General features: G+C 37.6%; 2 protein-coding genes across 3 annotated transcripts; both read right to left on the bottom strand.

The window, feature by feature from the left end:
• Nucleotides 1-183: 183 nt before the first annotated feature.
• On the bottom strand, nt 184-9265 carry LOC139136860 (sialate:O-sulfotransferase 2-like). Its single transcript, XM_070704698.1, has 5 exons — nt 9002-9265; nt 7499-7699; nt 6045-6248; nt 1968-2189; nt 184-763 (listed from the first exon to the last, which is right to left on the bottom strand). Exons 2-5 carry the CDS (start codon nt 7653-7655, stop codon nt 372-374), a joined length of 975 nt encoding a protein of 324 aa, XP_070560799.1. The 5' UTR covers nt 7656-7699; nt 9002-9265; the 3' UTR covers nt 184-371.
• A 2993-nt stretch (nt 9266-12258) lies between these two features.
• Nucleotides 12259-20698, bottom strand: LOC139136134 (sialate:O-sulfotransferase 1-like). 2 transcript variants are annotated; one of them, XM_070703897.1, is made up of 5 exons: nt 20655-20698; nt 18896-19112; nt 17438-17593; nt 14692-14910; nt 12259-12842 (listed from the first exon to the last, which is right to left on the bottom strand). In XM_070703897.1, the coding sequence occupies exons 2-5, from the start codon at nt 19086-19088 to the stop codon at nt 12472-12474; spliced, it is 939 nt and encodes a 312-aa protein (XP_070559998.1). In that variant the 5' UTR covers nt 19089-19112; nt 20655-20698; the 3' UTR covers nt 12259-12471. The 2 variants fall into 2 exon arrangements, with proteins under 2 accessions (XP_070559998.1, XP_070559997.1); XM_070703896.1 differs by lacking the exon at nt 20655-20698 and having other exon boundaries at nt 18896-19216.
• Nucleotides 20699-24462: the final 3764 nt, after the last annotated feature.

The raw sequence follows: 24462 nt of genomic DNA, 5'->3' as shown, positions 1-24462 counted from the left end.
TGAAAAGACAAATAGACAATGAGTACTACAAAGCTTGAATTTTTTGCTGAAATCTTTGTTGCTTGGAAATAACTTCATGTCTGAATTTCAAACCAAACGCTTAGTTGATCTCGTCAATGGTCGTTAATTTCTTATTACGATTATGATGTTCCACCTGTTTTAAGTCTGAACCACTTTAAAACGTTTTCAAAAATACTGAAAAAGAGCTTTGTTTTGTTGACCCTTGTTACGCATGTGCGAGGAAAGGCAAAGATATGTGCTTGGCGACTGGGCTATCCGTTCATCCGCAGTAAACAGCCTCAGGAAACTGCCATTGATGTAATAGACCAAGTATTTCACACTGTTTTGTATTGTAAATCTGCTTTGTCCTCTTATTTTACTCCATTGTCAGGGCGTTGTAATGTTTGAGGTGGTAACTTTTCCCAGGGAACAGGGTCGTGTCCATGGCTGACCAGGATATCAGACACCTTTCGCATGACCTTCGCTGCCACCGTTTTCATCTCTGGCGATAGAACTTGCTCGTATAATTTTGTCTTGTCCGAGTACTCGTGAAGGAAGTACCCATCTGTATTCTCCTTGGCACAAGATATTCTGTTGTCGTCAACTGTTAGATTAATGAACTTGACCGCACGTGTCACCTCTCTGATGGGATCTTGTCGTACATTTTCATAATGAATCACGAGTACCGGCACATTCAAAGAAAACCATGCGTTGACAAATCTCTCATACAGGCTCCCCCGATATCTTATTTCCTTCATCCACTCTGTAAAAATACAAGACCACACAGTGTAAAGCTACGCATGGAGTTGAAGGCTTTGTACAGGTATATGAGACTTGCTGTGGAAGAAAGTTCAGTTCCTCGGGCAATAGCGATTTGTTTCTGGTAACACACGGCCCCTCCGGGTAATAGACGGGCGCTATAGCCCTCATGACCAGGCAATAGGTGTTTAATATGTCACATGTACACTATATATCAGAAAGGATATATATATATATAATATAGAGAGAGAGAGAGAGAGAGAGAGAAGAGAGAGAGAGAGAGAGAGAGAGAGAGAGAGAGAGAGGTTGCCATAAAGCCATTATGGTGATAACCGGAGGGCACATTGTATACATTTTTGTGTATATATATATATATATATATATATTATATATATATATATATATATATATATATCTTTCTGATATTTAGTGTACATGTGACGTACGTAAATTATGTGTGTATTTGTCTATATAGCAGATGGGGTGACTCGAACTTTCAAGCTAGCAACGATCATTGAAAATTCACAGGCGACGCAGGGCAGCTGCTCTCAGTAGGTGAATTCTGGAGGCAACTTCTCCGAACTCCCCTCCCCGGTAGTAAAGAACGACGACTGCCTCAAGCTACGAGAAGAAGGGGGCCGTGTCATGTGTGCCACGTTGGGTACAGTGTGTTTTACATCTATGCGCAAAGTTGAGTCAAGAGAATATGTTTATCATTAAATTTTGCTTCTTCTTCTTAAGGCTTTCATAAGACCTCGGATATACACGCTGCATTGCATTTTCACTGGGCAGCGTTGGTTTTAGCTCAGTCATTCATTTATTGACTAGTTCTCTTCAGTCGCTGATCAGATGTGAATCGATCGCTCTGTTGAAATATTCCTTCACATGCAAACCATGACTTTCTTCAGTGTTGTCTTTTTAAAGTTAAGAATACAACAATGTCTGCGTCGCAATTAAAAGCAATCAATTTGCCTATTACAAAACACTTTCTCTGTTTAATGGGGGATTTTTCTAAATACTGCAGAGATTTATTACTAAACTATTCAACACTTCGAGATACCTGAGAAATACTTTTAAATCTGTATTGAAACTTTTCAATGTAAAAACAACAAAACGAAATAAAACGATTATATCTACAGGTAAGGTTGTTTTCGAGCCTCGTATACTATTTTACCCAGAAAAGTACAGGATATAAGAATCATGCTTACGTTTGTCAGATAGCAGAGTGCTGTTGAATACTTCCGATTCCGTCATAATGTTACCCTTCGCTTTATTTCGGACTGCAATTGCCAGGTCATTTGGATTGCGAAGTAATAAAATAACAGCTTTGAATTTCGCCCCTGTTTCTGGCGGTCCTCGAAAATTAGCCCGAGATGTCTGCACCACCAGTGTTGTACCATCCGTCCAACTTTCCAGTTCTCCAAGATGTCCTGACAGGGAAAAAACAATAGACGATGTTCCGCTGATTGCGAGATCTCGCGAGACTTTAATACATGCCCGTAGAAACAGGTTTCCAGCTTTGTAATACAAGTCGAACTTTGTATGGAACTAGAAAAAGCGCAGAAGTGAGCAAAGATTGCAACCTCATATATTTTATGCAGTGTTTAACGTAATTAGCGACTTGTCCTGTTTTACGCAGTTTGTCCTGTGTTGCGAGAACACGTCCACTGCGAACCACATATTCTCGCGATATCTCGGAATGTCTCGCGCGGTTCGGAACATGGTAAAAACAATTATGTAATAGTGAAGTATGGTCACGATGAAGCCGAACAAAAATGTATAACGCACTTCACTTACATGAATATCTATGACAGGGCCGTAGCCTGACCAAATTGCAAAAGGGGGATGCAGAACCTAGGATTTCGGTAATTTACAGATTGACATTGTGGGAAAATCCAGCGGTGGTTGTGGGGGGGGGGGGGGGGGCAACTGCCCCTGCTCTCCGGCTACGACCCTACATGAACTATGGTTAGGGACTGGACATAAATTACAGGGGGGTGGGCCGGTGTTTTTCGAAAAACCGCTGCGTAAAAATAGTGACCCTTCAAAAGTTCATGCACAAAATTAGTGACCCTCCCCCTTATCCGTGCATGAAAATAAGTGACCCTCCCCTGTTACTCAATACCCCCCAAAAAACCCGCAATGTGTTAAAGACCCCCTTCTGACTTGCTATACTTTTTAAGTCGCCCTCCCGAAAGGAAGGCAAAATGTGGCCGATATAACGCGTTGTCCAAGAAATATCAAATCATATGTGTGTGATAATTCATGTAAATGTACTTTGCTTGAAGTGGCAGGTAAAAAGTGCATGCCTGTACAAAAAATGTAATTTTTAGATTTTATCGATAATGTTGATTCACTATACATGTAGTCGACTATAAGAAAACTACGAACGTGTATTTTCCAGTATAAAACTAGCTATATCTGTTCATATACAGATGTTTAATAACTGATATAGATATACTTGATTAGCATGGGTTGTTTACAAGTGCACATGTGAACAAGATATTTGATTTTGGAATTTCTGTCAAAATGTTGATCCACTATACATGGGAGTCTATGACAAAACTATACATGGGAGTCTATGACAACACTGTCAAAAAATTTTCAGAATTAAAAATTTGCACTATTTGTGCAATAATTGACATAATTGTGCTTGATTAGAAGAGGGTGGTAAAATGTGCATCTGTGTACAATAACTTTGTTTTTGGAATTTCGCATAAAATGTTGATCCACTATACATGGGAGTCTATGACAAAACTGTAAAAATAAATTTTCAGAATTAAAAATATGCACTATTTGTGTATATATGACCCTGAATAATTGACATAATTGTGCTTGATTAGAAGAGGGTGGTAACACGTGCATCTGTGTACAATAACTTTGTTTTTGGAATTTCGCATGAAATGTGGATCCATTATACATTGTAGTCTATGAAGAAACTATGAATAATTTTTTTTAAATACAAAACTTGGCAAATCTGTGTATTTATGTATGCTTGATTATTGATATTTATGTTCTTGATTAGACTAGAGTGGTTACAAGTCCATGTGTGTGTAAGAAATTTGATTTTGGAATTTCACCGAAATGTTGATTCACTATACATGGCAGTCTATGGTGAAACCCTATGAATAATTTTTTTCCAATACAAAAATAGGTAAATCTGTGCATTTATGTACACTGAATTATTGGTACTAATGTTCATGACAGACTAGAGTGGTTTTAAGTCAATGGTTGCGCAACAAATTTGATTTTGGCATATCTATACATGGCAGTCTATGATGAAACTATGAATAATTTTTTTCCAATAAAAAATAGGAAAATCTGTGCATTTATGTACACTTGATTATTGGTATTAATGTTCATGATGATTAGACTAGAGTAGTTTCAAGTCAATGGGTGTGCAAGAAATTTGATTTTGGAATTTCACTGAAATGTCCATTCACTATACATGGCAGTCTATGATGAAACTATGAATAATTTTTTTCCAATACAAAACTTGGTAAACCTGTGCATTAATGTACACCTAATTATTAGTATTAATATTCATGATTAGACTAGAGTGGTTTCAAGTCAATGGTTGTGCAAGAAATTTGATTTTGGAATTTCACCAAAATGTTGATTCACTATACATTGTAGGCTATGAGGAAACTACAAATAACTCATAGGTTATCTGATCCTAAATTGTTATTCAAAAGTTGTTCGACCTGAAGCTTCCAGTTGTTATTGATGACACTATGCACTATTCTGAACAGTTTGTATTCTGTCAATGTCCTCAAAAAATTAAAAAATGTACATACAGCGACATGAACGTTTGACACCGACCTATACCCAATGTATTGTCAATGGGAGAATGATGTCAAATAAGTAATCTCCCAATTGTTATTGAAAGAGTTATTATAGGGGACAGTTATGCACAATAGTGTTGAATAAGTAGAAATCATAACAACTTAAATCAATGTGGCTGCTTGGATCATCAATACATTGTTTATTATACCTGAAATTTGCGCCCGAAGGGCGCGCCGAAAATGGTAATGGCAGAAAATGAAAGTGCCAGGAGGTATTTTTTCTTTTTTCAGTATTCCATAACGTGCACATGCAATTTCAGCTTTGATGCATGAAAAAAGGTGACCCTCCCCCATAGGCTTGCACAAAATTTTATGACCCTTCAAAAATGCTTGCGCGAAAAATGGCGACCCACCCCAAAAAAACACCGGCCCACCCCCCCCTGTAATTTGTGTCCAGTCCCTTACTGTTATCGTGCGCATGTATGTATACAAGTGCAGTAATTTCAATATGGTAATCATAATATCAATAGTATTACGCCTCAAGAATTATTTGATTATCGTGATCAAGTTGGCCAAATAGTACGCGCGTGACGTGCAATATTGCAAAAGTGGTTAAACGGTTTAGGATATTCTTGTCCACCGGCGGTAATCATGACCGCTGCGGATGCATTCGAGTCAGTGTGTCTCTCTTCTCCGTGCAAAACAGATTTTCGTCCACTGGTCACATAGAAAGGTACTACAGGCATACAACTCCTGGACATATGAAATTGAAGTCCAGTTGAATTTTATGAAAACCCTACTAGGCCCCAACAACTAAACTGCAAGTACATGGGACTAACCATAAACAACGTTATTTCAAATATTGTGTTAGGCATGGCGATCGAACAGTATTGTCATCGTGACGTCATCATGAGCACAATACCTATGGTGCTATCGTGTATGTGAGGAAACACGCACAATATAGCCCCTCCTTGAGTGGAAGGAGAATAATCAAAAGTGGAGGATGACAAACCAAAGTTTGTGAATAAGTATAGTAATTAACGCAATTGCTTATACATTTGATACATTGTTTGCAGTTAGTGAATTAGTCGCCAGCTGAGCAAGAGAATGAAATTTAGGTCACTATAAGTTTTCAAAAGCAGTCTCTCTCTCTCTCTCTCTCTCTCTCTCTCTCTCTCTCTCTCTCTCTCTCTCTCCTCTCTCTCTCTCTCTCTCTCTCTCTATATATATATATATATATATATATATATATATATATATATATATATATATATATATATAATGTGAATTAATGAAACTACTTTGACCCTGACACTGAAATTCCAGCATGACATGCGACATGCTCTTTGTTAGAAGGAAGAGGTGACAAAACATACACTTCCCTTCTTACTTTTGAAAAAGTTTGGGCTCACTCCCCCTCCCAGCTTCCGACAGAAACTGCCATGACAGTATAATGACACAGATACATATGGCAAAGAAGAGCGATAACAGTTACCACACCTTTTATGGCTTTAGCAAGGTCTTTTACTTGTGAACCGGTGTAGAAGCCCGTTGCCTGTTCTATCAAATGACGAAGCCAGGCACACCCTGCACCTGGTGGACACGCTAGCGCTGTAGCTGGAAATGTCCCCTTCGGGGCCAGGCGGAGAAGGCATTTTGACTGGGATTCGACGTTCAAAGGTACAGCTGGGACGTCAGCGGTTTCTGAAAAAAATATAGAAAAGAGAAGGAAATAGAGACTGGCAAGTGGTAACTTAGACTCCAGGAAAAAAATGTTTATGGTGGTACCTTTCGATTCGCAATGATTCTTGATCAAGCAGAAAGATATCCATGTACACAGAAAACGTAAAGCCACAGGTCAAGTGATTCTATCGCTTTCTCAATAACTATCATCCTAACAATCAATAGTTCTACAGTGACGTAACTTTACTTTTCACTAGTGCCTTATGTTTTAGCTTTTGCATAGAGTGTATTTGTACTCACAAGCATCTACATACGCAAACAATTACGTTTTATTTCTGATATTTAAAAAGAATGGTTCATTTGTGGTTCGTTGGTACAGCATTTAATACCATTTGATAGGCATAATTGTCCTCGCTCTCAATGAAAGTAATGAAAGTCACAAGGCCAGCTTACTGACAGTTGACATCTTGGTAGGCATAGCTGAAACAGCTGGAGACAGCTGAAATGACATTTATTACACGTGTCCTATCAATGATTGAACGGATGCTGCTGCTACGTATACAAAATACGGACTCCCTGTGCCTCGTAGATATTGCCTGATAGTTTGCGTCTGTCAATGTCCGAGGGAACACTTTTTTTGATGATCCAGGACACTGAGTGACAGACACATGATTATAATAATAATAATTATTTTTCTTAAGCGATTTCCATCAATAAAATATCAAACCGCTTTACAATAAAATACAAGATGATTGTAGCCATAACGTGCACACAGTTGTGCCCGCAAGCTTTCGTGTATTATATGCCAGGAACCTGAAGAGGATTTTGAGTTCACACTTATAGTATAATAAAAGACTAATTACATTGGTATTATGTCCGGTCAGCTTTGGATAATTATATAATATTATATATCAAGGTAACAAGATATTTCGTATGTTTTATCTGAGATAAATGAGATACATACTCAAAACTTTAAATACAATCTTATTCACATATGCTCGGAGAGTTTGGGTAATAGAAAATTAAGTCGAAGACGGACATTGATCAACGTGTATTTTACTATCGTAAAGAGGTCGTTTCCTAGTCAGTATATTCTACTGACACAGTAGGAAATTACATTATTACCCCAATGGATGTATGTGAATATACTTCGAAAGCAGATCAATCCATGGCAACACTCTCGGAAAACGTTTTTACTACAGAGTGAAAATAAATCGCAGTGTCATGAAAAGTTTCAATTGAAGATCGCTGAAAATCTCTCGAAAAAATACCTATTGTGTTGTCCACTTGATTCTTTTGTCTCTGAGTGGGCACGGGTGATACGTTGTTGGTTGCTTCCTTCGGTGACGACAGTTTATAGAAAACCAGCAGCATAAAACATGTAAACAAAACGCTGCTGACAACAGTCACTTGTGGTTTCGTCCGCATTTCTAAATGTTATCTTGTGCCTGCGAGCAACGTCGTCTGAATTCCTGTTTCAAAGAAATTTTGAAATATATAACGAAGGCACGAAATATGGTGGCCTTGAAGTCTACACTTGTCAGCTTCTATAATATATATATATATATAGAGAGAGAGAGAGAGAGAGAGAGAGAGAGAGAGAGAGAGTGTGTGTGTGTGTACAGATGTCCTTTGTAGCTTTGTGATATATATACATATATATATATATATATATATATATATATATATATATATATATATATATATATATATATATATATATATATATATATAATTATAGTGTTTTCAACTATTGAAGTCTAATTTGCAGTAAAACATGATTGAAGCAACAGCGAGAGTAAGTAATATCCAGGTTTAGTGCGAATGTTGTTTTAAGTCGAAATGTTAGAGTTTCTGTTCTCGCTATAGGCTAGTTTAGTTGTGCAGGATATCTGGTAGACTGTAAAGCACATTCGTAAGCCCCCGGAGGCGGAGGTATGGAGGGAATGGGGTGGGGGTATGGAACCCCCGCAGACGACTGTGCTTTACAGTCTAGATATCTGGTAATAATCATATCGACGGTTGTACATGGAGGTGTTTGGACTCTCACATAGACAGAAAAGGGGAATGGTCGTAAATGACCTTAGAACTCGTACTCATACAATATCTCTAAACAAAAACACTATGTGGTCGATAATGCCACCATAATCAAGAGAGTTCAGCGTTGGAAAGCCCATTCAGTCAAATCGTTGACGTACAAAAAGACTACGTAAGTCCATTGTCAAATTTACCGAATGAGAAGAGCGACAATGAAACGACTTTCAGTAAAAAATTGGCCGACCAGCGGGAAATAAAAAACTTGCAAATCGCGAAGACTAAAAACATGAAGACGTTTCGGGTACAACCCTTCGTCAGTACTAAAACTCACTAGAGAAACGTGGAAACACAAGAAATTAAAATGGCCAATCAGAAAAGAAAACGATCAATCGCGTCTCTGCGATTTGCAAGTGTTTTATTTCCCTCTGGTCGGTCAGTATTTTACTGTATTTGTTTTAACCATTGCAGTTTTTATCCTCTGCCTTTTAACAATCATTGTATTTCCCGCTGGTCGGCCAATTATTTACCGTATTCATTTTCACTTGCTGCAGTTTTATCCCTCTTTTGAGGTCCTTTGTAATGAAACGACCTTCACTGCCAGCATGGAGTTTGTTTGCAAAGGTAGATTTGAAACGACGTCTACCGAATTATAAATATCTGTCGGTATTCTGTATGACCTTTAGCATGCCGATGACCTAATTACAGGGAACTTGGAAAGACAATCGAGCCAAACTTACCGATTGAGTGTGGGCATCGGACTTGTGTGGTAACTTGTTCGATTATCTATGCCACTATCAGGCCTGAAAACTCTCCCCTCTTTCTTGACGTCGGATACTGCTAAGACGTATGACCAAGGTTTTCTATCTTAACTACCTATGATCTATGACTTAAGGTAAAATCATTTTACAACACTGTCCTTGTATGTATGACGACTGACTCTGGCATCACGCCCAAATGCCAATAGCAAGATTTGTGAAAGCCAGCATACAAAATGGCAATGAATAGAGACAAAGTTCTTACGTAATAACCCGGGGGCCATATTTCCACGTGCATGCCATGGGTTGCAACTGCGCATGTCGCTTGTATGACCATGGCCGTAGAACAGGTAGAACTTCTTTACTATGACCACGGGCGTATATTGAAATCAATGGTATGACGTGCCGGCGGCAATACAAATGTGACAACATGGTAACACGGGAACTTTGGTTGTTTATCCATGCATTACTTCACCTGGTTTGCTGACGGCATCAGAATAATATTGTTGTTTCCACTATGTACACATAGATTTTGCGCTTGAACGACTGTTGTTTTATGTGTACTTGTCGGACGCCGTATAGTAGCAGCCCCGGAGCACTTCATTGCCTGCGTAAATATAAGAAATTTAAAGTACAAAGGACAAGGAAAACTCCAACATTGAATCTCATGGTATCCATGGCAAAGCCTAGTTTCCCTCGGCACCAAACAAATATAGGGATTTCCAGGGCTCGACTCTGCAGAGAGCAGTGGAATCCGACGGTACTGCAGATGGCAGGCGGAATAGCTGTCAGAGTAGCCGCCATCTATCCTCCCCTGCCACCTATCTTTCCATCGCCACCTATTGCGCTGCCAACTATTCTACCATTGCTATATATCTCCCTATAATTTACTCGTTTAAGATAATAATGGAAGGATAGATGGTAGGCGGAATAGCTGGTAGAGTAGCTGCCATCTATCCTCCCCTGCCACCTATCTTTCCATTGCCACCTATTCTACCATTGCCACGAATTCTATCAGTGCTATTTATCTCCCTACAATTTACTCATTTAAGAGTGCAATGTTGGAGCACCTCATTTCATTGATCATTATCACAAACGATCTTGAAATGGTGATAAAAAAAAAACGTTTTCACTTACATACAGTACAGCCATACAGTGGCAATGGAATGATAGATTGAATGGGGTCCTACATTTGCATAACAATTGCTCCAACACGCATATTTCTATATTCAAATGAGAAATGTCAAGATAGATGGAAGCAGGATAGATAGCAGAACACCTGTTTTCTCTCATTAGACACCGTGGCGGCGGTCATTTTCGGCCACTCCTGCACTGCCAACCCGATTTGTAATAAAAATTCTCCCTTGTTTCAGTATATATTGCAGTTGTCTGTTAATCGAAACTGCTGCCACAAGTTTGCAACTTCATTGTCAACACCATGAACAATATTCACCACAGATTAAACCCAAACGTCATTAAGTATACAACAAATATGTAATTAGCTGAAACAAAATTAAAATAAATTTCTTTGACTGCTGTCATTATATCACCACTTTATATGCAGTGTAATTGCCCGTGCAAGCGAAATATGCCAAATTTTGAAAGCTCAAAGAATCCTTCACTAATACAATATAATTGTCTCATCAATATACATACTAAGTTTCATAACCTTTGCAGAGTCCTTCTGTAGCCTTATGTCCCTACTTTGGGAGGTTAGTTAAATATGCATGTAAAGTGCCAATACAACTTTCTCATAGCATCTCCAATGCACACAGCAAGCTTCGTCAATTTTGATACAGTCTATCCTAATTAGGAAAGTTCATTAAATATTCAAATTAGTAAAACTGAAAAAAAATGATTAGCGACTTTCAATAATGTTATAGCATAGTATCTCCAAATTGCATGGCAATTTTCGTAAACTTTGATTAAGTCAATTCAGATATATGTCCCTAGGGAACGTTTACCAAATGTGCAAATTAATAATAAGCTGATCACAAAACGCTGAACAGCTTTCATTATTGTTATATCATAGTATCGTAAATGGCAAGTTTTATCAACTTTGATAAAGTTAATTCAAATATATCCCTACTTAGGAATATTCATTAAATGTGCAAATTCTTAATCAGCTAAAGTAAAATGCTTAATGTTACATCATGGTATCTCCAATGTACATAGCAAGTTACATCAACTTTGATGAAATCAATCAATCAAGATATATATATATATATATATATATATATATATATATATATATATATATATATATATATATATTATATATATATATATCCCTAACTAGGAATGTTCGTTAAATATGTAAATTTAGCAATTAGTATCTCCAGTGAAGTACATAGCATGTTTCGTCAACTTTGATTGGGGTCAATTCAGATATATATCCCTAATTAGGAAAAAAATATGCATATTAGCAATTAACTTACATGTCATCCTTTAGTATCTGCTGATATATCCAAGTGTGATCAACAATTGTAGTGATTCTCATCAAATTTTGGCTAGCGTCCGAGACAAGTGACCTAAACTTTGAAGGGCTCAGTCATGCACACAATATAGCGAATTCTGACTTGATCAGCATAAGATGAAGTCATGTTATTTTTTCCGGAAAAGCAAGATCGCATGACCAGTCGAAATTTCAAAGTTAGGCTTGGTTATACCAGTAATCATAGGCCCTGAGCCCAGTGGCAAGTTTCAGAACCTTAAATGCATCTGTTCCAGGTTGACAAAAATGACGAAAATGACGAAGAAGCGGAAGAAAACTCGAGTAAAACTAAGAGGAGCTCATGCCCAAGTGGGCTTTAGCCCCTAACAAAGTGACAAATAACAATATTTTTTCATATCTTATCACTGCTTTGTAGGTAAAATGTACGTAATGAAATGTGATGTCCATTTGGTCCAAAATTATCAAAATGATTGTAAAAAGATTCATAAAAATTGGTAAAATTATGTACTAAAATTTTTTGTAGGAAAAATTACAGGCCTCAAAGGTAAATTTCATTACACTTTCGAACATATATGTAAAGTGTGCAGGGACCAAATGCGATTACATGTTCCAGGAAGTACAAAGTGTTTTATTTCTTTGACAGCAGACATATTTCAGAACTATTTATGAATTATTTGCATATCAGGAAACTTTGTCGTGTTCGAAACTGGGAAAATATAATTCCCACATGCCATAAACCATATCACCGAAGGTTTATGAAGCTTGAATCTGCGTACAAATAAGCCGTTGCTTGTGTTAGTACAGTATAAAGAGATTACTTAATACTTGCATAAATTACATGTAATATTGATTATTTTTGTCAACCAAAACGTGATATTTAATGACTTGCAAAGCTGGCAAGAGTTGTATTGGAAATCAATGCCATTTTGCATCGCTATGACGTTGAAGTCTATTACAACTGCACTTGTCTTCATATACATACACACTGGAGACAAGTTTACGGTAAAACTTCGGGAGGTAAATTCCTCCAGGGTACAGGATTTTGTCCATGTTTCACCAAGAATACAGATACCCTTTCCATCACCATTTGTGAGTAGCGTTTAATTTCCGGCGAAAGAACTTCCTTATACAGCTTTGCTTTGTTGGAATACTGGCGATGATAGTTTCCCTCCGTGTTCTTCCGGACACAAGCCATTCTGTCTTCATTAACCGTCAAATTAACAAACTTTACAATTTTCGCAATTTCACGAACTGGGTTCACTTGGATATTTTCATAGAAGACAACATGTACAGGTATGCCAAGTTGCAACCAATTGTTGGCGAATCTCTCGACCAGATGCACTTGCCATACTACAGCACGAAACCACACTGTGAAATATGAAGCAACATGCAACATTTTAGCATGAGGAGATAACAAATAAATCTATTGAATAACTTCAAGCATTTCATAGAGATCATTTACAGTAAACTAATATGGAATACCGATTTTTGTAAGTGCGAGTTGCTATAGTTTGCATGTCAAAGGTAGTCCTGCCTGTTTTTGTTAAATTAACAATGGTACAGCGCCCCCACACGAATGCTGCTTACAACATAGAGCAATGCATCATCCTGACTAATCTAGAAAGTATGCTAGGCGTTGTCGGTCAACTTTGTCCGTCTAAATACACAAATTTTGTACAGTGAAAGATTTACTAATATTCCACTATTCAAATATTTCACATTATTCAAATATTTCACGTGTACTCAAACTTTGATTAAGATCTTCTCCACATAGCTGCCGTTACAAGCTGGTATGACATAATTGAAAGTCAATTAAACATGTTTAGATCAGCTTATTATTAATTTGCATATTTCACGAACTTTCCTACTTAGCGCAGGATAGATAGATTGACTTAATCAATACTACGATACAACATTTATGTAAGTTGTTTATTATTTTCAGATCAGCTAATTAGCACTTTGCATAATTAACTAACTTTATCAATTAGGATATATCTGTTTACTTTATCAGAGTTGACAAAACTTGCTAGATACATTGAAGTAACTATGATATAACATCATAAAAAGTCATTCAGCATTTTTACTTCAGCTGATCAGTAATTTGCATATTTCACGAACTTTCCTAACTAAGGATGTATATCTGGATTGACTTGGTCAAACTTGACGAAACTTGATATATATACCGTGATATAATATTATTGAAAGTCGTTTAAAGTTTTGAGATCAGCTAATCACTAATTTTCACATTTAGTGAAATTTCCTAATTAGGGATATAGTTATATTTGGATTGACTTCATCAAAGTCGACGAGATTTGCTATTTAGATTGAAGATACTATGATATAACATTAATGAAAGTCATCTGGTATCTTTACTTCAGCTTATTACCATTTTGCATATTTTGGAGCTTGTATTTTGCGGTCTTTCGTTGTTGTACGCATAGGACTGGAGGGACTTGCGCAAAGTTTATGAAACCTATACTGTGGATTTTGATGTGAAATGCATTTTGCATTTCCAAGTCAGCTTATCGATAATTTGCATTTTTAATGAACATTCCAAACTGGGAGGACTTGACCAAAGTTGATGAAAGTGATATTAAGTTTTATATTAGTAGCGATAGACATTTTGCATTTTTGCGTCTGCTAGTTTATAATTTGCATATTTCATGAGATTATACAGATTGGCAATTAAACACGAAGGACTCGATCAATGGCAATTACAAGATGGCAACCATCAAAGAAATTTAGTATTTTCATTTCAGCTAGAAACATCTTTGGATACTTATGATAATGATTTTCGAAATTAATCTATGGTGAATATTGTTCGTGATGTTTATCATAACAGTTTCAATGTAGGTGCAAACTTTTAGTAAAAGTTAAAATTTACAGACGACTGTAAATATTGAATATTGAATATTTACTTAAAGGGAGGTTCTTCATCATCTTTATCTCTGGGCAAATAACTATCTGTGCACAACTTTTAAAGGGGAACAAAGGACTAAAATCACATAAACAATCTATGTAAACAGCCACTAATGCAAGAACCAGGGATTGAGAACTGCCCCTTTAAACACGGAAGCATTCTCAGTCCATATCTGGTTCGAATAACGGATTTTGGCGGAAATGTTGCGCCAATGTTGTTATCGATTTTGGGGTCCCCTGTCGAGATAGGCGGTCAAAAGACACTGGGAAAAAGATTCTTCCACTCAAACATTCATACCTTTGTCAAATTTCAAAGAGCTATTCCAATAAGCCATCGATGTCTTATTCCTGGTCAAACGACGATTTCTCTCAGCAACTGCCACGCTACACGGATTACGTAGCAGTAAAATTGCTGCTTTGGCTTTCTGATGTATTCCCGGTCTAGAAAGCCTCGAAAAATGAGTTTTCACAGTCAGCGTTGTGCCTGTGGTCCAATCTTCGACTTCACCTGCAAATCCTTGAAAGAGTACGAGAATTTCGCAATTAATGACATCATTATCATCGTCACCTGCATAATGGATCAAGTACAGAGACAATAAACATCACAATCCTGGCCTTACTCCAATAATCCTGCATAAGGTAGCGGACAAGGCTAGGGCGTTAGGTAAAATCTAACTTCAAACAAACCATTAACTTTTTGGAGGATATCATACATCAACGGGCTGACATAGAAATTCTCGGGAGAGACTTTCCTGAAGCGCTTTGATAAGTGTGGTCCTATGTGGCTGTATGACCAGTCTGTTATTCAAACTGAAACAGCAATCGAACCAGACGGTTGACCAGTACGCATCACTGTTATAGGAAGAGCCAGAGAAAGCCCCTAAAACTGACAAAGAAATCTTATCTTTCTTCATGAATGGACTGAAACCTCCATAGCAGGCATTCGTCACAGGAATGAAACCCACCGAATCTGCAAGCGCTTTAGCTGCAATAAATGTAGCCTTGGCTGGCCATGGGGTTGGACTTCAAGCAAGGCGCGAGCCGCACGACAGAAGCCCAAGCCCCACGGCCAACCATGGCTACAATTATTGCAGCTACAAGCGCTTATGAGCACGCCAAGACGGCCGAAGTTGTTAACGAGCTGCAACATGAACCAGAGGACTCAATGCAGAAGATCAAAGAAATCATCGGTCAAATAAACAAACTAGAGAAAGAAATGCCGGACATTAAATCGAACTTGCATGAACAGTCGCGACAAAATGACTCACAACAGACAGGCAAGAGACGATTCAAGCAGGGATGAAGGCAAACATATAACCGCCGTCAAGGTATTTTTCATAATGCTTCTAAATGTTTTCGAGACTATTTCGATTGTTGAATATGTTACTTGTGGGAAACCACAGCATATAGCCCGTCAATATTCTAAGAAGTCTGTAGGGCTTCAACAGTGCAAATTTGATAAGCAGGCCGTTTGTGTAATGTTATTTACTGGAGGTGGGGCTCCACAATTTTTCGATAAAGACTGTAAGCTTACCTATTAGAGAACGAATTCTGTTGAAGAAAGTTTAATTCCTGTTTCTATCTGTGACAAAGACGTGAATTCCTTGATTGAAACAAGGGCTTACATTACGGTAGGTCCTATGCGATTGTCAGATTTAATTCCTGGTTTACGGAACTATCCGAGTTTGACATCAAGATGGTACCAGCGGCAGGGTCGGGAAAACTGAATTTTGTTGGGTTTATGAAGACACCTGCTTATTTTGCAAATAAGCGTGTAATGCTGTATGTTAACTAAGTTGGTACTCTTAGATCTTATTCATAATTTAATTTTGGGACTTGGCGAAAATGTACATACCCAAACGATCCCGCGGTACGGTACGGGAATCAGTAGTATTTTGACATAGGACAGGGCCGTGACCCCTTTTCTTGTATGACAATAGGCACACATATGTATATCTTCACATCTCAGGGCATTCGTTCTCAAAACAACTTTGTTTCAAAACTCACAATGTTTTAGAGTAACCAAGATGTCCACCAGGGTCACAATCGTGGGCTCTTTTCACCCCATAGTTCCTCCTCATCGATTTTGGGATAGCTACCTCTGTAATACAGTCAGTTTTCCCGAAAGCCTTCCCGGTAGGTTTCCAGAAGTGATATAAAATTCCGCCAACGATATCATAATTGGGGGCCATATTTATTTATTTCTTAGCTAGCTCGTTCTCAGTTGATCAGTCAACCGTGAGTTTGAAGATAGACGGTTTACCTCCTCAAACCTGGAGTTACAAGAAATTTATCTATGAATTGACGGATCCATAATAATCGCAGAACAGGGGTACGAAGGTACTTGATTGTGAAACTGGAGAGAGTCTAGAAAAAAATTGCTGCCGATCCTCACAACTATATTCTAATGAAATGTATAACAGCCTTTCTTAAAAATTTCAGCTGCCCACATTGAAGAGCAGACGGACATTTTAGATACTTCATCCCTGTATGAAATTGTAAATTCTTATTACAGCATAAATGATGTACTTGCACTGATTAGTTTTTTTGCTCCCCTATAGCTCTGCGTCGTACACATCTTATCGTACGAATATTTTAAAATTTTCTTTTTTTATCACGTTGCCAAAACTTTTCTAATACTATTTCTAATGAACAAAATTTAGACATTTTTTGTAATTTTATTACTTTTTGACACAATGTACATCAGCTATTGATTGATTTATACACGGTGTAATCTTTCTTAGTTAATATTTTATTTTCATTGTCCATTTTTGTCGTGTTAGATTTTCTTGTTTTTCTTTGTCATTTTTATCTTTTCTCTTTTCTTTATGAAATGAACCTGTAATTGGGGCAACCTGTTGGTTCATGAATGAATAAATAAATAAATAAATAAATAAATAAATAAATAAATAAATAAATAAATAAATAAATAAATAAATAAATAAATAAAATCAATCTATCTATCTATCTTTTGAGGTGTCCCATTCTGACACATTCTTTAAGCAGAAAGAAAAGGATGACTTCTGAATTTTTTTCAGGCTTACCTTTGTTTGTCATAGCGGCAACATTGTACTCAGACCCCGTGTAGAAACCTGTTGCTTGTTGTATTAAATGACGGGTCCACGTATTCCCTGAACCAGGTGGACTTGCCAGTACTATGACAGGAAATGTGCCCGGGGCAGCTAAACGAACCGAGCAATCTGCAATGACGGAAAATATTTGTGTAAATCGTACGCCGCTTGTTTTCATAGATATCATTATTTCAGAGGAGACCTTGGCAAGGAACTTGAAATCAAAGATGGCGATTCATATAATCCGCACTGTGAATCACTTTATACGAAGCGTTCAAAACATTCACATTAAAAACGTAATTAACTATTTGGGACAACCATGGACAGCCATTTCTCGACTGTCTATGGGACAACACGCCATAGAGTAGGCTGATGCAGCAAATTAGCATTACTATCCAAATAAAAGTATGGCTATGGTAACGCAGTCAATAAGGCATCTTTGCTTCAGACAAATCTTTTCACACACATGGCTTGCAGTACTTGCACCTGGCATTATAGAAATAACGGACGACGCGCTGACCATTAACGTTTATTTATGGGCAAGGGCGAGAGGAAAGCCAAAAATTAACTCGACACATGCTTCTCCTTGATCTATCAACGCAATTTGGATGTAATATTTGTTCGATGACGATAAATTTTCTCTTACCTCATGTTATTTGAACACACGGTCTTCCATGTAAATATGAATGTTGGCCTGTTGGACTTGCTCTATCTAGTTATTTGAGTTTGACGACACATTCTCGAAATTACAGCTTGAAGCTGTTACTTACACTTGCCCATTAAAACCCCAACAAATAAAGCAGGGGGTAATTTTACAAATGTTTGTACAGTAGAGACGAGATATCTCGGATTTGTTAATATTTAGAATGAAATTTATTAACTTTTGCTGTTCCTGTGGAGCAGATAATTATTTTTTTTAATTGGCGCGAGCGCGTGGACGAAAACTTAATTTCTTGTCTACCTTCAAAATTCGAAAAATGTCATGATTTTGAAATGGTGCGAGATACTGCAACCATCATCGATAACATTACATCTCCCCATAATGTACTTTATATCTCTTTCTTTGCCCTGTGGTAAACTAATCATGGGGCATGACTTAATCCCAGACAGCAAACATAAAAAGACATCCTTCGATACGCTCATCTACTCATCGATACATCGTTGAAGATCAACACTTACTCAGAAAAAGGGAAAAAGAAGCTTTGTGTTAATGCACAAGACTAGGCATCCACAAGCATTTCGCATTTGACTTCGCTCTACATTTTCATCTCACCCGCTAAAGAATAAAAACATCCAATCTAAACCAAGAACATACTTATCGCTCTACAAACCTTGATAATAAATATTATATAAGTCACGCCATCCGAGGGGAAAGACCAAAGTAGTAGGACTACAGTAAGTATAGGTTTCAATATAGATCAAAGAGCTTACCTAAGGCCGTCTCTTCACTGTCAGTTCTGGGTACAGAGTTTTTAGTCGACATCCGAAAGTTACAAGCTGAACTTTGCTTTGTAAACACTTCAGGCTGCATGTATATAAAGAGTACCCACAGGAGAGACGTGAGCAGAGCAGAACTGATTGCCGTCCAAGGAAGCCGTTTAATTGTGGAACGAAGCATTTTCATATCGCTGGTGTAAATTGACCCAATCTTCAGGACAAGAAGACAATAAGACATAAATCTCGTCAGTAAAGTAGACCAATAAAGCAGACGTCCTTTTTCAATCTTTTCCGATACAAAATGTGAAATCAAGCAAGAACTAGCCGTCCTTCGACAATATGTAATCAACCGTGAACCGTTTTGAATGTTTTTCTTTGCGAAAAGTGGCGCGCTTTTGAAGAATGTGCTGGTATAAATTTGATCGTGCAATAGCGAGAAATGTTTTGATACACGAATAGCGAAACAGCCAACAGTGGTGTCATGTAGCACACAATTGTGAAAGTGTTCGTAATTTACTGAAATCTGGAATTAACAAGAAATTAAAACAATTTTAGACCACAATGACACAAAACATTTGCACACATCTCCGTCTTTTACATCAAGTTAAAGGCATTCCCAAGATTGTTAAAATTACTCCTGAACTTGGCGCTTTCCCTTTGTCGCCTTTCACCAACCCATCTCATCTTATTTACAAGTGGACGACCCCAAGTTCAAAGGTAGGTGCTAAAATTCAGCGAGGCATAAACAAGTATAACAGAAACTCACAAGACGTCGCTAGTTCGTGGGACACCAGTACAAGTTATTGAATAATTAGTATGTATGAATGTCACGGTATACAATTATGTTAAGGTAGTATACGCCTCAAAAGTGAGACTTAAACTTTTGCTCAAACTTTCCTCAATGAATCTTTCAACCTTTCTCTTTCAAAATCATGAATAAAAATCGGGGGTCAAAGTGCAAATTTTGGCACTATTGAAATAAATTACCAAAGTTAAGATTTACCGACATTTGAAATTCAAAATGGCCGCCATCCCTGTGTTTTTCTATGGAGAAGCATTGTCGAAAATCTGAGACTGTAAATATTTTCCTTACAACAAGAGCTTAAAAATAGTGGTAGATCAGAAAAGAATTGTGAAAGTTTCAGAGGCCGACTCTCTGTCCCCGAGGTGCATTCTCTTTACATTAATTGATAATTGCCGGCTCGACGGCTGTCAGGTCACAGTCGTTTGGTGGGTATTCAGCTCTGGGACTATTCGACCCATAGACGAGTGTACAGAAGCGAGACTTCTGTACACTCGTCTATGGGTCGAATAGTCCCAGAGCTGAATAGCCCACCAAACGACTGTGGTTATGCCAAAAAGTAATGATGTCAAATTCACCGTACACAAAACATGGACGCCTTGTAATTGCAGCAATGACAAATTAATGACGGTAAAATAAAATGGATTTCCACTTTAATGCTTTCAACCACATTCACAATTTCCGACTGCTTAGTTTTCGTGTCTGGTGAAGCACAGTGAAGGCCAGGAATCGGGGTTAGCTGACTCATCCTTTTTTAGCTTCATAGCTGATGTTGTCGGAACAGCGCGAGCGTACATGCAAGCGAAGTTCCGACAATTTGGTCAGCTAACCCCATTCGCCCGTCAGCAAAGTTAGTTCATGTCATTGCAGAGACAATTCCGTCTCATTCTGGGTACAATATAACCTGTCTGAAATTTTACACATCAAATTTGTTGTCATGTACAAACTTACCCCGACAGCAAGAGTGACCCCTTTTCAATACAGAAATCACCAAAGACGGCACACTGTTACGTAACAGAAGTCAGAGTACGTTAAAATGGAAATAGAAATCGATATGACACCGACGCCCCCCTCCCCGCCCATGTATGTTTTTATTTGCATTACTTCTTCTTCAGACCAAAAATCACACCTGTATGCATTAGTTCAAACTCTGTTATTGATTGGTTTAATTTTTGTCCACACATTTGTTTCCTTTATCTTCGCCATCATGCCTCCGAACAGATGGCTGCATCGTGGAAATTGATGAAGCCAAGTTCGGAAAGTCCGAATACAGCCGATGTCGACAACTTGACGGACATTGGGTGTTCGGAGCCATCGCTCGCGATTCTTCCGCTTGGTTTTTGATTTCTATTTTCTGGCGTTGTGCGAATACTTTACTTGGGGAGCCGTCATTGTTTACGACCTGGGGGTCGAAGGAATGTTAGGGGGTCACTCAAAAATTGGAAACTACAAGGAGGGTTGCTCAAAATGTGGAGAGAAAGAAAGGGGGAACGCAAGTTTTTGTGCGAAATATATTGAAACACCTCTCAGATTGTACCATTACAGACACCAATTTCTCAAAACTTTCTATTCGAGTGGGGAACCCCCTCCCCCATGCTCTCCCCTTGGGGTGTTCTAACAGTTTAACTTAGTGAAAAAAATTAAACACCTCTCAGATTGCGCCATTGCACACATCAATTTCTAAAATTTTTACATGCAAGACAGGGAGACTCCCCTCTGACACTTTTCCCCCTCAGCCTCTTGCGTATTCTCCCCCTGTACTTTCAATTCTGCCCACTAAGATATCGTAGTGAAAACCCTGTCATGATACCCATCCAAATTAATACAATACGGTTGGATACTGGTTATAAAAATAAAATTTATAAAATTTAGTAATGTAAAATGTATGCAAATTTGAAATAATCTGAGCAGAACATCCCAGGGAATATCTTTGGGCCAATGTACCTGTAGTTCTTGAGTTTTGCTTTTCGACCATGTCAACTTTTTCAACCTGATTTGCACATTTTGAATGATTTCAATCAAAGTATTTATTTGAACAAAATTTTATCTACAACTGATGAAGCAGTCTTAGACAACAAATATGGTTATGCATGCAGCAGCTGTTTTTTCGGGTTCTATGAAGTGGCTGGACAAGAAACATATATACAGACAATATACGGATGGACAAACACAAAACTGATCCCAATATTCCCTGCTACAGACATGCACAGCAAGTGGGTGCTAGAAATGCCACAATAGAACGCACACCATTTTCATTATTTTATTTCAGAGAAATTTATTCACAGCTTCTTTCCGAGAATTCCATTATAGTGTTAAAGATGTTTCTATTTTAGACTGCAAGAACGTCTCCTAAATGATTACCGCATAAAATCACTTAGATCACAGTACACTGTTGTCAGACTGTTGTGTAAAGATGTAAGAACGCTGATAAAAAGGTCAAAACATGGGGTCAGATTAAAATGGAGAATCTCAGCCCCTGACATTAAAGGCATACAGTCACCTGTAATCTAAATATGCCCATATACGGTCAAAGTGGCGTTCTGTGGTATTCAAAATGCCCATTGGGGGGCGCTGTTTTTAAAAGCAGCCACCCGCTTTAAATCTGTGATTGGTTAGATTTTCTCTTTCCATGGTAACTGTGGCAAAATTGGAACTGGTGACAGTATACCTTTAATGCCCCTCCACTTCCAGAAAGATTAAGGAACAACAGCTGTATACTTTACTTTTGTAGCACTTGTTTAGGTAGATGTTTTTGAATTTTCTATTTTGTTTTCTGAAAAGCATACTTAACATCCACATTGTGAACAATTCTTGTTTTGGGTCATGAGTTATAATTGTTTAAAACTGAATTCAAGTCAACAGCATCAATTCAGCTGTATATACTGGGTGTAATTACAATCTGACTACCGGTCATATGAAAATACTCAACCTTTCCTTCTATTTTTTCCTGTACAAGTCCAACTTTATCAACAGGGAAAGACCATGAAATCAAAGAATTTTTTTTCATCCAGCCTTTAATGCTATTTTTATTCATATACATTTACATTCATTTACTTGAATACGTTGCTGCCTTCAAGATTTATGAATATGCAAATGAGTTGCATGAGATACCAAAGTTTATACAGATTCAGTGAATGTGTGTGACTGGTTTCAACAGAATGCATACAGAATTTAGAATATTCCATCACCGGGCAACAGTCATTGGGACTGTGCCCAAAATCCAGGTCCTGCAGGTTCAAATGACCTTGAAGCACCGTGCAAAGTGACACTGGAGATGATAAAAGTTACAATGAATTATTTTCAATGTCACACAAATTTAATTTAACAAATTGAAAGAAATATTTTTTTAAAGGAAAGCACATGCAGAATTCAACCATTGCTCTGAAGTTTATACCATGGGCTGAAAACCAGTGTTTTCAGTCTAAAAATCTTGCATATGTCCTACATACAATTAAGTCATGAACTGATAAATACCCATTACACTGACATTTCAATACAATAAAATATGCCCAAGATTTACACCATGATATAATGCTGGTCACTATGATGGGCTAGGCCGGATTCTCACAAGTATACTGATAGTAGACAGTGTAATGCCCTTGGGTAAAAATACATGTACGCATGAAATCTTTAATTTGACACAAACTGGTGTTTAGCCACTGTAAGGAAAAGCAGCAGAGATTGCATCTTGATATTTGCACACTTCCCAACGACCTAGCCTTATTGGTGGGTGGAAAGACATGCATGGAATAACAGCAATTATACCAACAGACCAGTGGATGTTGAACATGCACCGGTATCTCTGTGATTTGGGTGATTTCTTTGGTAAGATAATTGCCTTTCATTACATTTTACACCGTGCGTGTAAAAGGCGCATAGCACCACGGAAAAATGGTTACAAATGGTTCACACCATAGTTTGACTTTTGTACGTGTTGGCACATACACTAACAGGTCAGAGTTCATTTGATAATAACAAAAGAAAGATCATTGATTACAGAGACAGAAGGAATTCCTTCACACTTTTCAAAGACCATTCCCTTTGGTAATGATTAAATAAACACTTTTCATAAATTCATGTCTGTCTGCTTTTTGGTACACACATTCAATAATAACAATATTGGTTGATCCTAGTAAAAGGTCAAGGTAATGCATCACTTATTGACAAACTCAGAGTATGAGTTTGGTTGAATTGTTTCTTTTATATTAATTTTTTTTTTATATTCACAAATTTTTTTCTCAACGCATAAAGGTTTTACCTTTCTGACCTATGATTTAATTAATAATTCTGTTTAGGTAGAATGCACCTCGGGGACAGAAATTCGGGCCTTCAAATTTTATCTATTTTCTTCTGACCTACCACTTGTGGGGGCTCATTTTGAAGCTCTTGACAAAAGAAAAGTTTTTACCGTCTTAGATTTTTGAAAATCGAAATTTTATTTTTCCCATAGAGTTAACACAGGGATGGCGGCCATTTTGAATTTCAAATATCGAGAAATCGCAAGTTATTTGTCTCTCTAGTACTAAAGTTTGCACGGTGACCCCTGATTTTTATTCTTGCTTTGGTAAGAGAATGTTCAAAGTTTCACTGAGGATAATATGAGCAAAAGTTTAAGTCTTTCACTTTCGAGGTGCATACTACCTTAAATACTTTTTGAATGTTGAGCCTCAATAATTTTGTTTGGATTTCATTGAGTAAAGACAAGATTGTTATATGAAAAACTCAATAAAGCTTGCATGCTTAAGACAATGTAGACACC

The sequence above is a fragment of the Ptychodera flava genome, chromosome 7 (assembly GCF_041260155.1).
Source record: "Ptychodera flava strain L36383 chromosome 7, AS_Pfla_20210202, whole genome shotgun sequence".
Taxonomy (NCBI): Eukaryota; Metazoa; Hemichordata; class Enteropneusta; family Ptychoderidae; genus Ptychodera; species Ptychodera flava.
Note: the sequence above shows the minus strand (reverse complement) of the source record. Positions and strands in the feature narration are given on the sequence as shown.